Here is a 15,535-nt window from a genome sequence, read left to right as displayed (position 1 = left end):
CGTCGTAAACTGTGAGTGTGTAGGATGAGTTGGGAGGGCGGGAGGGTGGGTGAGGGTTGGGCATTACTGGGTGGCCTTGTTCAGGCCAGGTGGAGTGGTTGCACTCATGGCCGATATATAAGCCCTCTCCCATCTTTTGCGAACAGAGGTGTTGGCTGGTTGGGGTAGGAGGTGGATGATCGCTACCCGGAAGCAGTCGTTGAAACTGATGTTGTGGTGGTTGGTGTGGACGGCGACAGTGAAGTCCAGGTTGTGGGTGGAGGAGCGGTGGTTATTGATGCGGCCGTTGATGTTTCCCCCAGGTAAAAATCACCACAGATGTTGCAGGTGAGGATGTAGATAAGGTTTGAGGCATGGCAGGTCCCTTTGGGATGGAGGGTAAATTTGCCAGTGGCCGTGTGCACCTGGAGGGTGTGAGAAGTGATGAGGATGGGACAGGTCTTGCACCTGGGTCGGTTGCATTTATGGGCAGGGGGGTGTTGGATGTGTGGTGAAGGAGTGTTGTGGACCAGGATGTTTTGGAGGTTAGGGGGGCGTTTGAAAACCACCCTGGGTTTGTCGGGAAATATGTTTTTGGTTTCGGGATCACTGTGGAGGATTGGGAGAAGAGAGTGCAGTGTGTGCCTGATTTTGTTGAGGTGGGGATGATATTGGGTGATGAGTGCAGGTGGGTTGGTGGCAGCAGGTTTCTTGGTGGTAGTGGTATGTGAGGCAGCTCGTGATATTTGCTTGGTGACCAGGATGGAGGGATATCCACGGTTAACCAGGGCCTGGTGTAGGCGGAGGTTATAATTCTGGCGGGAGGTGGGTGAAGTGTTCAGGCGCTGTCCCCTGAGGGCCAGAGAGAATGGAATTGCTTTTTTGGTGTGGAACGGGTGGGAGCTGGAGAAGTGTAGGTATTGCATGTGGTTGGTGGGTTTTATGTGGATGGAGGTAGTCAGGTGTCCTCCCTCGATGTGCACGTCCACATCCAGGAAGGTGATCTGGTTGGGGGAGTGTGTCCAGGTGAATTTTAGGGAACGGAAGTGGTTAAGTTGGTCCAGGAAGGCTGACAAGGATGGTTCTCCATGTGTCCAGAGCATGAAGATGTCGTTGATGAAGCGGAGCCAGAGGAGGGGTTGGAGGGGTTGGGTAGCCAAAAACTCTTGCTCAAGTTGGCCCATGAAGAGGTTTGCATAGGATGGGGTCTTTCTGGTACCCATGGCTGTACCTCGGATCTGTAGGAAATTTTGGTTTTCGAAGGTGAAGTTGTTACAAGTGAGGACAAGGTGGGCCTCTTGTGAAAGCTCTGCCCTCCTACCTCCGTGACACCAACCACTTCCTCCAGAAAATCAGCACCCTCCCGCCATTGCCCCCAAATAACATCCTTGCCACCATTGATGTCACTTCCCTCTACACCAACATACCTCACTCCCATGGCCTCCGCTCCATAGAATTCTATCTCAATAGCAGACCCAAACCTCACAACCCCAGCACCAACTTCCTGACCCACTTAGCCCACTATATATATATAGTGTGTGTGCGCGCGTGCGCGATTTGTAATTAATTAATACACTTACTAGGGAGGTCTAAGTCTCCCCCTCCGATTTCCATGAAACTTGGCAGGTGTATAGAGGCCCCCCCCCTCAAATGTCAAGATGAGGAGAAATTGAAGTGGGGATCTGACCCCGAAACCACGTAAATGTGGCATAGGAAGAAACAGGGGGCATAGGGCCTCTCTATACACCTGTCAAATATCATGTGAATCGGAGGGGGACACAGGGGTCAGATGATTCCCACGTCAATTTGTCATCATCTTGACATTTGAGGTGGGTTTTGCCCCCTAAAACAGTCTTTTAGCCGAAACAAAAAAACACGTATTTCTTCCTTTGGGCCCCTCTATACACCTGCCAAGTTTCATGAAAATCGGAGGGGGATACAGGGGTCAGATCCTTACTTTAATTTGTCCTCATCTTGACATTTGAGGGGATTTTGCCCCACTGAAACAGTTTTTAGCTGAAACAAAAAAACACGTAATTCTTCCTTCGGGCCCCTCTATACACCTGCCACGTTTCATGGAAATCGGAGGGGAACACAGGGGTCAGATCCCCACTTCAATTTGTCCTCATCTTGACATTTGAGGGGGTTTTGCCCCCTAAAACCGTTTTTTAGCTGAAACAAAAAAACACGTATTTCTTTTATTGGGCCCCAGTATACACCTGCCAAGTTTTATGGAAATGGGAGGGACACAGGGGTCAGATCCTCACTTCAATTTGTCCTCATCTTGACAATTCAGTGGGTTTCGCCCTGTAAAACCGTTTTTTAGCTGAAACAAAAAAAAACACGTATTTCTTCCTTTGGGCCCCACTATACACCTGCCAAGTTTAATGGAAATGGGAGGGACACAGGGGTCCGATCCTCACTTCAATTTGTCCTCATCTTGACATTTGAGGGGGTTTTGCCCCCTAAAACAGTTTTTTAGCTGAAACAAAAAAAAAACACGTATTTCTTCCATTGGGCCCCACTATACACCTGCCAAGTTTTATGGAAATGGGAGGGACACAGGGGTCAGATCCTCACTTCAATTTGTCCTCATCTTGACATTTGAGGGGGTTTTGCCCCTAAAACCGTTTTTTATCTGAAACAAAAAAAACACGTATTTCTTCATTTGGACCCGTTTATACACACACCTGCCAAGTATCATGGAAATCGGAGGGGGACACAGGGTCAGATCCTCACTTCAATTTGTCTTCATCTTGACATTTGAGGGGGTTTTGCCCCTAAAAATGTTTTTTTTATCTGAAACAAAAAAACACGTATTTCTTCCATTGGGCCCCACTATACACCTGCCAAGTTTCATGGAAATCGGAGGGGGACACAGGGGTCAGATCCTCACTTCAATTTGTCCTCGTCTTGACATTTGAGGGGGTTTTGCCCCCTAAAACAGTTTTCTAGCTGAAACAAGAAAAACACCTAATTCTTCCTTTGGGCCACACTATACTGCCAAGTTTCATGGAAATCGGAGGGGGACACTTAGATAACCTCCCTTGTTAGTCTTACACTTTGTAATTATTTAACACTGCATATATTATAATGTTTTATTTTAATTTGTAAAACTGTAACTGTAGAACAATTGTATAATTTTTGTATAACATTTCTATCTTGTTATATGTGTTAAAGGTTTCATCCTGGAATGGAATGTCTCACATTTATGTGTGTTTTCATTTCCAGTACATTCGAATGAATACATATTCGTTTCAATGGCATTTACAAAATCACCTCGGACATTTGTGCATGAGTGTGTTAGCCGATGCGTAGCAAAGTATTTTAGGAACAACACTTGAAAAAAATTCTTGTAGGACTAACGAAAAATTTCTTTGTAATCGAAGATCATAATACCTTTTAAGGTGTGGTAATATTATAATGGGATTGAGATACGAAACTCTCGGATCCGGATCCGGATTTTCGGATCTGGATCCAGATCCGAAACTTTTGGATCCAGATCCGTATCCGTATCCAGATACGAAACTTTTGGATCCGGATCCGTTTGGCCATCCCTAGTGTGCACATGTTTCGTGCGGAGTCCACAGAAGTCCACCTACCGGGCAGCGAGAGAACTTCAACTTCCACAGAAAACTGTCTGGCGGGTTTTGCGGAAACGTTTACAAATGAAACCTTACCACTTGCAACTAGTTCAAGGCTTAAAAGACACTGATTATGCTTTGCGCGTGTCCTTCTGTGCTGATTTCCTCGCATTAATGGAAACGGATGGGTTCTCTGAGAGGTTAATTTATAGTGATGAAGCAACTTTTCACCTTTCAGGGAAAGTAAATAGACACAACGTAAGGATTTGGGGAACTGCTAACACCCATGAATTTGTGGAACACGAACGCGATTCTCCCAAAGTGAATGCCTTTTGTGCTATTTCCCATGGAAAGATTTATGGGCCCTTTTTCTTCCATGAACGTACTGTGACAGGACTTGTTTTCCTTGATATGCTGCAACTATGGTTCCTTCCACAGCTTGCAGAGGTTAGCGCACATTTCATTCTCCAATTGGATGGTGCCCCTGCGCATTACCATGGCAGCGTTCAGGACCATCTCAATGGGGCATTGGAACAACGTTTGATAGGCCGTGCATCTCCGGAGGATCGACCTCTCCTTCATTGGCCACCTCGTTCCCCCGACTTGACCCCATGCAATTTCTTCATGTGGGGTTTTGTAAAGGATCCTGTTTACGTATTACCACTTCCAACAACATTGGATGACCTGCGTGCCCGCATCACAGCAGCCATTGCTGATATTGACCGCAACATGCTACACAAGATTTGGAAGGAGATAGACTATCGGCTTCCGTGTTACGTGAGATGTTCACATAGAACACTTGTGATTTGTTTGAAAAAAATTTGACAGTTTACCTTTCTTAGCACATGTCTCACAATAACATTTGTTTATTATATTTCACAGAATAAATGTCTGAAATCGGGTCCATCATTTTGACTTACCCTGTATATTATAGGGCTGAGATGATATTGATACCAAGTAGAACCACTGTCAGAAAAGTATTAATTTGAATTAATATACTGATATCTGCTAATACTTTTGTGGTATTTTTGTCTATTGCACGGTCTGCAAATCTGCCATGCAACATTTTACGGAATCAATTTATCCTGGAAATATGTAAAATTTGACTTCTCATTCATTTTGAACCAGCACTGTGAAGAAATGAGAAAAAAATAATTGGAGTGCAATATTAATAAAAATTTTGAATAACTTTTAATTAGTAAAATTTTAAAATATCGGTATTGGAGGAAAGCACGAACAATATTGATATTGGTTCAAACTGATATTGGGTCAGCCCTAATATATTTATATATAAAATATGATTTTTTTTTCTGCTTTACCTTCTCCCACATCTGTAATAACGTTGTGGTTATTGACACTAAGCTCTGTCCTTGGATAACAGCTGAGTTTTCATTTTGAGCAATCTGGAAGACATTCTGAAAAGAAAACACAAACAATGTGATACCAACTTCACAACTCACATGAACACCCTGTGCATCTGTACGCAGCATCTCATTTCATGCTAAAGTTATTTCTTGAAAAGAAGTGTTAATTTAAAAAAAAAAATGCAACTGGTTAATTTCTATTAAGGTTATTTAACATTGCCAGGGTGGCTACAAACAAGCAGAAATGAAATTCCCTGACTTTTCCAGGTTTTCCAGGACAAAATTTGCATTTTTCCCTGACAATTACAAACTAAACTAAATCGATGTTTTTGCAAATAGAAATAATAAACTCATACAGATCCACGTATGGTTTTGTTAAGTACCAATATTATCTTCTATGAAATTGACTTAATTTCTCTATTCTCTATGATTTGAATTCAGACTGCAAAATAGTGAATTTGGAAAATTATTACAATAACAAGCTAGGGAAGGATTACGGAATTTTGTCATACGCAGTACGTTTAAAATAAAATACTTGATTATTTTTAAAGTTAAGACTAAATGAGATTAGAGTGAAGAGTGATTGACTAAGAAATACATTTTGTAATTTATGAGTCCCCTTATCCAGTCTTGGTATTATATGTTGATATTTCCACTGAGGTTTGGAACCCTCTGCTTACAAGAACCATGAGTGTGGACTCATTTTTCAATGCATAAAGCTACTTCTCTCTTCTCTGTAAAGCAAACAACTTAACTCTTGCATACAAGTGAAACAATTGTATCGAACAAAATAAAGTGTCATATTTCCTTACATTATCAATGGGATTTCTGCTTCAGTACAGTATATCCAATTGAAGTACTGTGAAACTGACAACATGCAGTTATAGGCTACCATTAATGCTGACGAAAAGGGTATGTAGGTATTTGAAATTTAACGCAAGGAATTTATAGAATTGCATTGCATGGGTACCTGATTTAGCTAACCACACATTAAAACAGGAACACTCTAATAATAAAAGCTTCTGAAAGTTCATATACGAGGGGCATCCTGAAAAAAGCACTAGTGGTCGGAGAGCGACACACACACATGCAGGCAGGAAGAAGTGACATGTAGCTGTAATCTTGTACAGTTGCAATGCAGCCATTATAGGACAGTTCTAGGTTAAAGATTGCAGCTCTCATACAGTCTCCCACCGAGCCTTGCCTACATTGCACACTCAGAATTTGGCACAGAGCCACCAGCAATCGTGTGAGATGTGCAGATCGGACGTCGTGAGTGATAGTATGGTCAGACGATGGTGCAGACAATTCACGGAAAGCCAATCGAATGTGCACAACCCCATACAGCTGAGTACACACGGGCCCTTTGCATCACTTCAGGTGAGAGATCTTGGACCACTCCCTGTACAGCCCTTGCCTTGAATGTACCGACTTTCATCTCTTAGTTCAACTGAAGAGGTTTCTGGCAGGGCAAGGATTTGACAGCTACACTGCGATACAGATAGTTCCAGCCTTTGCTGTCAGACACATATACCATGGGCATACAAGATTTAGTACCATGCTACGAGCTACGACAAATGCCAGATTATGCCGAAAATTAGGCTAGGACTCACTGTTACTAATGCAATAAATTACAACTGATATTCTTGTTTTATTTATGCCTAATCGGTAGGGACCTTGATATTTTGTTATTTTTTTTTCAAATTGGTGTATTTTCTTATTTTTCTATTTTTTACTATACGGTGTTATTTTTCCTAAAATTCACATTTTCATTTTAGCTCATTTTCTGGCAAATATCTGAAATTATACCTTCATGGTGTTTTTAAACTACTGTTTCAAATTGTAAGTCACATGGCTTACACCTCTTCGCGAGAGTTTGATATCTTGAAAGTTATTTTGGGAACGTTATTTTCCATACCACTTTTTTAATTTTAAGGTAAGGATTTTACATAATGGAATTTTCCCCGTATATACTGCAGGGTGCATAATGACCTTAAGTGGCGACGCACCCAAAAAATTAAAATCAATCAATCTCATGTGAGAGATACCGATATATTATGGCACCAAAAATTGGCATTATCTTTTTTTGACTTGTTACTGTTACGTTTCCCAAAATTTGCGTTTTTGGTTTAGAACATTTATCTGCCAAATATACCAAAACTTAATACTCCATTGTGCTTTAAACTATTATTTTCAAGTGTAGGTCACATGGTCTACATAATTTCGTGACAGTTTGATATGTTGAAACAGATTTTTGAGGAAGTAAAAGTAAAGTGCTCCGCTGCACTTTTCCATGAGGGTGTATAGGGGTGTGGAGTTAGGGCCCCAAAACTTTCTTGATCACGAAGGTAGGGGTGATGTGATCAGCACCATGCTCCTGGCTACCTTTATCCCTCAAAGTTTCCTCAAGGTACTAGCTTCATATGATGCTGGGTGGGCGCCGGAGTAGTTTGTATATGTGGAAAACATCCCGGTTCTCCCCCGCAGGGGATCGACCACGGGTCTCTCGCATAGTAGTCAGACGCCCTAACGACTGAGCACCATTAGGTATTACTCGCTCGACAAATGCCGATGGTGCACACTTAGCTTGGTAATTCAAAACATATCTCGTGCGACAAATATGAAGATGTGGGTTCTGTGTGATGGTAGATATGCACTCGATCTCCTGTTAGAACCCTGCTACTTTGCTCTGTGATGCATATGGTTTTGATAGTTGAAAAAAATCGTGGGAATACATGATTTAATGTGGCTGTCTGAATTATTCCATGTACGTATAACTCTATAGTTTACTCTCGAGTAAAATGTTGGAAAACTTGCATGTTCTATGTACAAAAACATGGCCTAGAAAAGACAAGAATGTTGGATTTCATGGAATTTTTCGTTCTTTTAGGACATTTCTTTTAAAAAAATCGCTAAAAACGCCAACAATTCGCATTATTTGGATATTTCGAACGGGCGAAAAATGTGTCCAGACATCACTGCACATTCCTAAACATAACTTCGCACCAATTACCATTTTTCACGGTTTTGGCGTTTGCGAAAAATCAATGTCTGTACTAATTGGAAATTACTTTCTGGCCACCCCTCGTATAAATCAGTAGATGGAATGTAAAAATTTAGCAGGGCTGGCAGAGAAAAGGCAATTCTTGAAGAAAGTGATTTGCTTTTATGATGGAATGATTCGTATGATGGAATGATTCGAGTAAATATGATATTAAAATATTTACCTATTTATTATTAGTATTTTATTTCATAATATTGGACATTAACCTTACTCAGTGAGAGATTAATGTCCATCTCTTACGAGTTTAGAACAGAGAGTGGCGTTAATTTCATTGCAATACTAGTGTTGCAGTAAATTTGAGGTTGGGAGCATGGACTTGCCAATTTTTATAACGTTCACCAATGCAGATTTATATTTCACTTTTTCGTGATAGTATTCAATATATATCCCATTTGGTTGGATTCTTCTTGATATCTAAGAATAGTGCAATGCCATTGTAAATGTATGTTAACTTGTGCGAAACCAGTAATATGTCAGGATGATGAAAGAAAACCTTCTTAAGCACTGCTACATTAAATAAGGTGAAGTGAGCCAGAAGAGTAATAAAATTCCAACAGCTCTTCTTGTTTATGCATGCGATTTTTGTTGGATGTTGCAGTCCATGCAATTTCTGTCGCATGTTGTAGTGACATACTTTGTCGGGTGGCGATATTTGACAAAAATCGTATGAATCAATGAAACCTATTTGTTTCCATGTTCCTTCAGTTTGCCCAACAAAATGCCTTACTACGACGTCCTACAACTATCGGACGGCGCCACCTGCTCTTATCCCCTCCATCTGTTGACAAATTCCCTTACTACTCCCATACGGACAAGAAAAAATGATGATTCTATGCATTTTCCATGTAATATTTAGAGTCTTAACCTTTACTCCCCCGATGATACCATATGGTATCACCAGAGTAAGGTCGTACTCGCCCGATGATACCATACGGTATCATGGTGCTGATTACAAAATGAATGTGCTTTTTGAACCTTCATACTCTTATGTTTGGGTGGAAACTGACACAGGTCTGGAGTAAGCCTGGGAAATTCAAATTGATGACCAACCTACCCCCTTCCCCCCCCCTCCGCAACATATCCATGAAACATTTCAGAACAGAGATTCACATTTTGGCTCATTGTTCAACTTGTATGGCACCCAGGAACATGAAACATGTTTTAATCTCTTTGGAAACGTCCATTCTTTGAAGAGAATACTAAGGTTTGTTCCTTCTCCAAACTAGCGGGAGAAGAGGGGGCAAACTCCAGATTTTTATGTTTTTTTCATTAAAATTTGGCGGTCGCACCCCCCCAAACCCCCCCTCGGTTCGGCATTCTGAATTGTACACGGTTGCATGCTCTGATGTTTTAGCTGCAAAACAAAACTTATCCGAAGTAGATTGCTCCCATAGTGCCCGAGTTATAACAATTTTCCTCCAAAAATTCAAATTACTTATTTTTCGTAAAAAAAAATAATCACATTTTGGCTTATTATTCAACTTATATGACACCCAAGAACATGAAACATATTTCATTCTCTTAAGAAATGTCCATTCTTTGAAATGAATACTAAAGTTCGCGCCTTCTCCCCAAAATAGCGGGAGAAGAGGGGAGCAAACTCCAGATTTTTGTTTTTTCCATTGAAATTCGGGGGACGTGCCCACCGCCCCCAAGACCCCTTCCACGGTCCAGTGTTCTGAATTTTACACGGTTGCATGCGCTTATGTTTTAGCTGCAACACAAAAGTTATTCGCAGTAGATTGCTCCCATAGTGCCAGAGTAATAACAATTTTCCTCCAAAAAGTGTCCAAATTTAAAATTCCCACCCATAAGCCCGGGCGAGAGAAATTTCTCTCTCTTTCTCTCCTCCTGCCATCACCGGTTTCTGGCACCGTGGTTGTGTTGCTCATAAAAGGGGTATAAAAGTTGAGGCCGAAACTTACGAACGAGATTTCCTGTTCCCGTGCAGAGTTCCTACTGATATCTTTAAATAAATAAAAAAATAAAATAAGAAAAAAAGTCAATGAAGACGAAATTCCCTGACATTTCCCTGACTTTTTTTGACACCTCAAATTCCCTGACTTTTCCCGGTTTTCCAGGTTTTCCAGGTCTGTCGCCACCCTGATTGCTTTTCTACTACTTACATAAACAGGAATGATGATGATTAGATTAAATAAATGGAAGATAAAACACAATGAAATGTCCATAACTAGGCAGGGATTACAATGCAAAACCCTTGGAGGGAATATCCAAAGCCAAATACTCAATAAATCCAGTATGATTATTTAAATTGTTTTTATTTGCAATATGTGATATCTTTCTTTTAATGAAACAATAATTTTTCAGTACAATCTAATTGTTTGGTGCATGTTTTTCCACTAATTTAACCTTTACACTGCCGAGTGGGTTTGCGAAAGTAACCCTTCTCTGGCCGTGGACTTTGGGCACGATTTTTAAATTTTTACACCTATTTCAGGAAAACTTTATATCTCGGAGACTATTTGAGCAATCACTTTGGGTAACTTTTGTTTTGCAGCTAGAACATCAGGGCATGCAACCGTGCAGGAATCAAAACGACAAAGGCAATAAGAAGGGTTAAGTGGGCCGCGGCCCCAACTTTCAATTAAAAAAATAATAAAAACGGGGATTTTTTCACATATTTGATAATGTAATGCATCCAGATACATGAAATTACTTTCATTCGGTTGAGAAAGGACCATTCTTTGAAAATAAGGCTAAAGTTTGTGTCCCCTCCCAAAAATAACGAGGGAAGAGGGGCAGGGGCTAACTCCCCATTTTTACGATTTTTTCATTGAAAGTTGGGGGCCGTGGCCCAACCAACCCCTCTTATTGCCTTTGGCGTTTTGATTCCTGCACGGTTGCATGCTCTGATGTTTTATGTTTTAGCTGCAACACAAAAGTTACCGGAAGTAGATTGGTCAAATAGTCTACGATTTATAACATTTTTTGTCAAATACGTGTACAAATTTAAAATTCGCATCAGCTTCCATACGTAACTTTGGAGTCGGGGGAGGGAGGTCCTGGGTGGGTGGGTTTTCTTCCACGTGAAATTTCAAAGCTTTATCTGAACATCTGTCAGTGTTCACAACCTCACATACAAGTATGAAGGTGCTAAAAGCACATGAACTTTTTAATCAGCACGATGGGTCACCAGTGACCCTTTGCCGAGTAAAGGTTAAACATATACACAGGGTGATTCATAATTGATAGTCCAAACTGTGAAGGTGAAGGAAAAAAAACAAAAAAAAAACAACAACAACATGGGTCTGCAAATCAGTTTGCAAGGTGAATGGGAATGGTTTGTTAGGATGTACAACTGATGTGGTTTATGCATGATGGTGCATGGGCACATTTTGCTGTAACTGTGCAATGACATCTAACTTCAATTTATAGTCAACAACGGATTAGTCAAAGTGGGCTTCCCAGATCACCAGACTTGAATCCTCTTGAACGTTTGAGGCTGGGATCTGAAAAGCATCGTGTATATCTCTCCCGTTGAGACAGTTGCAGAATTGTAGCATTGGATTGAGGTTGCCTGTCACCCATAAGAAATGAACTGGGTGTGTTCTTGTGCGGATCCATGGGGTGGGCAATAGGGCCATTCACCCCTCCCAACTTTAGCTTCTGGATGTGCAACTGCTGGCACCAAGCAATACATTCTCACATTCCCAATTATCTCGCAAATGGTTCATTTGCGAACTCATGTTTACAGAGACTTTTGTTTTGCTTCTACTTGTGCACACTCACAGTTTCAACCATCACGTTTGAATCACCCTGTATACATGTGTATACATATATTCTTACCTTCTTCACTTCTATAGCTGCTGTAAAGAGAATATGAAGAGCAACTGACACGATCTATTCTAAATAATCATTTTTTTATAATTTTTACATCTGAACAAAAGAACATTGAATACTTACTTTGAATGTTGATATGACTAATTCTACATCAGTGACAGAACAGAGCAGTTTATCTGATTCCTCTTCTATGAAAATAGCAATTTCTAGCTTTGAACTGGTTCGCCCTTTCTCCTCTATAAGGTGCTGGAAAGATAAAAGCTTCATGATGCAAGTATCAAAATAATTTTTAAATAAAATCATTGTAATAGTTCTGAAAATTTAATGATTTTCACAAATTTTATTATTGGGAAGGGGTTTAGAGTACTGAAAACACACAAGCATCCGTGCTTCCCAGTTGTTCTTAGTTTATGGTCATCTCAGATATGGGGGTAATGCCGGATTTTCAGGCAAGGTACAAAAGGGGTGTCATGCTTGAGACAAGATATGACTTGATCAGGTATTGGAAGTATTTAGGGGCATTATTTTAATGCTAAGGGCCCTAAACCAGAGCTGCCTGCCGAACAACAAAGGCATTTAGGGATGTAATACTCCTATACATCTCACATCATGTGATATTGTAACAACAGCAGTCCACATCCAAGATGACAGTAAATGAATGGCTGTTAGCAAACAAATATGCACAAAGGTGTATATGGAAGTGAAAATCATTCTGCTGAAAAAATGCAGCAAATAATCACCAAGTAAATGAAGTATGTGTTAACAGACGTAAATAGTAATTGAACAATGAAAAAAAAGCATGTGTACCATATTTAATTCAGAATTTTTAATTTGAACTTGGGCCTTAAGCATACAAACTTGTAAATGTCACGTTGGTTTTGAGTTTACTTTATCCTCTGATAGGCTAATCAGAAATAGAGCTACAGAAAGTGGGATCCGAACCAGTATGCAATGTGGATTGAACCCAGGACCCCCTTTATTCTCCTCCTTCCTCGATGGCCTAGTGGTATCATCATTGCCTTGTAATTAAGGGGTCCCAGGTTCGATACCTGGTGGAGTCACATTGCACAGCGGTTCGGACCCAATTTTAAAAACCATTGAGAGCTACGGTAGTCTAAGTGATAGGACATCTCACTACCATGTGGGAGACCCAGGTTAGATTCCCAGGGTGGATGATCTAGGGTCAGTATTTTTCTGGTCTTGTCCTCACGCAAAGCAGCTACGGGACTCACCCAGCCTCAAATCCATGGGTACCTGGGGGCAACTCTTGGGGGTAAAGGTGGTCGGAGCATGATGCTGATCACATTACCTCTAAAATGGCCGAGATCGAGAATATGTGGGTAGGGCCTCACATCCCCTAAATGTGCCTTCATGGCATGGTGCTATATGCATGGGGAACTTTACCTTACTTCCTCCATTACAAGGTATCAACAGCACTAGGGCATTTAAAGCAACCAACTGATATTAGATATCAGCAGCCCAGTCTAGTTCACAGCAGTTTTGACACCAGGTTTAAAACAGGCACATACTGGTGTCAGGCTGGTGCAAGGAAATTGTGCCCTTGTGCAGTGAATCACTTTCTTTCCTTCTTTCTCTCTTTCCTTCTTCTGGTGTCCATACCATTTGTACTATGTCCTAGCACAGTGGACATGATAACCAATCAATGAAAGATGACAGTAGCAGGCAGGCATTTGTTAAATCGGTAACGATTAGATAAGCCGGAGACGGATTTCTTCAAATTTACAGGAGAAAAGACGAGAAAGTACTTACGGAATTGCGTTCTTGTGGACTTTCTGAAGCCGGGGAAATAGTTTTTTCGAATCGTGCATTCGGTTATGTAACCCCCTGTCAGTGTAGCAACTACGCGGTAGTTTGACAAGATGTTAATATTTTTTTGTTGAAATTTATTTTTCTAAATTTTCCTAACCTAACTGAACCTAACCTAACCTTACGTGAATGGTTTGTGGAACAATTTTCGATTCAAAACGTTTTGTGAATAGCTTGTGCTATTATTATAGCTGACAATACTGCATATCAGCTGACGACAGACAACGTGAGTCAAGATTTGGCCGCCGAATTAGCAATGACAAATAAAGAATTATAATGTTAAAAATAACGTGTTTTTCATGGGGAAAAAAGTGATCCCCAAGTTGAAAAATGTTCTGCTATGGATATGAGGTAAGTAGAAATAATTTTTATTTGAAATAAAAACGAGTTGAATGTGTCTCCGACTTATCTAACTGGTACCGTTAAATCTTCTGAACTTGAACACTGCTATTCTTGCATGTGATGGTTACTTGGTTGAACACAATTTCCTTGCATTAGCCTTACACTGGGATCAACCTGCATTACACCTAGTGTCAAAAAGTGCAGCAACTTGAAGGTGTATGCTAAAAGCACTAAACCTGACCTGCCTAACCAACTTGAATAGAATCAGAAATAAACATGTCAATACGTTAGGCAGGTTAGGTTTAATGCAGTTAGCTTGCTCAAGAGGCAATAAATATGTGATGTCTTAATATCATTGCTGACTATATATTTCCCAAGTAGACGCTAACGGATCATGACAGTAACGGTTCCTAATGTTTTATGATTTATTCAAATTCTCCTAGCAGGAAGACTAATTATCATAGAATTTTGACAATCATTGTCACACGAAATTTGAACCTTCCTTAAAGTAATGAGTACTGTTTGGATTTCGAAAAAAAAAGTTATTGATGTTGAAAAAACAACAACTTAAAATTATCTTACGCAAGCATGCGCGCTTCCCATGGACAATGTATTTTCCATTCACAAGTGACTGTAAGTATCGTAGACTAGTGGGAATCAATGCAGAAGTAAATCGGAACCTTAGTAGTAGAATGCATTTAGGGACTTTATTTTAATGCTAAGAGAACCAAACCTGGCCTGCCTAACCTAACTACGAAAGCATATAAAATCTTAAGGGTAAAATTTAAGTATCCCTGAAACGCATTTCTTCAAATTTACAGGAGAAATTACTTACCGAATGCAGTTTCTTTAGAATTGTGGAAGTTCAGGGAAGTGTTTTCTCGCATCGTTCATTCAATTTCCCCAGTAAATCATCTATTTTTCGATATAAATGTGTAACCGATGAACGAAAGCTCTTGCACCCATATACTTCCAGGTGGATGTAGCCTGTGTGTGATGACGTAATCCCTGTCAGTGTTTCCAAACATGTGTTTTTGTAACTGAAGAAAGTACGTTTCCGCAAATGGTTTGTGGGGCTATGTGTCAATGGTTCGTGGGGCTATGCGAGAATGGTGTGTGGGGCTACACATATTTCTTTCATAACCAATTTTTAACTATTGTAAGGCGTTCATTCCACTTAAGATCGTTCGCTGCGGGACAGCGTAGGTTCGAATCCGGCTCTGGTCGGAATTTATTTGGCCTACGTATAGGACCGGTGGCATCCCACCATCGTGAGGAAATTGGGGAGCTTTGAATGAGTAAGCGTAATCCGGTCCCGGAGACCTACTATAACTGCTGGGGATACATCAGGCTGTCCCCCCCGCTATTCCAATACTGGTTGCAGATCTCCACGCTTAGAGGTGACGAACGAAAGCGTGGGAGGGAGACCGGCAGTCGGTAGGTAAGCCAAGGCCCTTCAGGGCTGTTGCGCAAAGGATTATTATTATTAACCTATATGTGACCCTACCTAACCTAACCTTACTGGAAATGGTTTGTGGGCTATGTATGAATGGTTTGTGGTACTATGCGTCAAT

The 15,535-nt window shown here is 40.7% G+C and overlaps 1 protein-coding gene across 2 annotated transcripts in view; it reads right to left on the bottom strand.

Moving 5' to 3' along the window:
• Positions 1–15,535, bottom strand: part of LOC146003552 (AP-5 complex subunit beta-1-like) — a 55,352-nt gene that overhangs the window by 36,905 nt on the left and 2,912 nt on the right. For both annotated transcript variants that reach the window (XM_083141848.1, XM_083141849.1), the window contains exons 2-3: positions 11,916–12,038; positions 4,883–4,978 (exon numbers count right to left, since the gene is read on the bottom strand). In XM_083141848.1, the coding sequence (XP_082997974.1) occupies positions 4,883–4,978; positions 11,916–12,038 (219 nt within the window). The remainder of the gene's footprint in view (positions 1–4,882; positions 4,979–11,915; positions 12,039–15,535) is intronic.

The sequence above is a fragment of the Lepisma saccharinum genome, chromosome 20, assembly GCF_977018435.1.
Source record: "Lepisma saccharinum chromosome 20, izLepSacc3.1, whole genome shotgun sequence".
Taxonomy (NCBI): Eukaryota; Metazoa; Arthropoda; class Insecta; order Zygentoma; family Lepismatidae; genus Lepisma; species Lepisma saccharinum.
The sequence above is the reverse complement of the archived record's forward strand: the minus strand, read 5'-3'. Positions and strand labels throughout refer to the sequence as shown.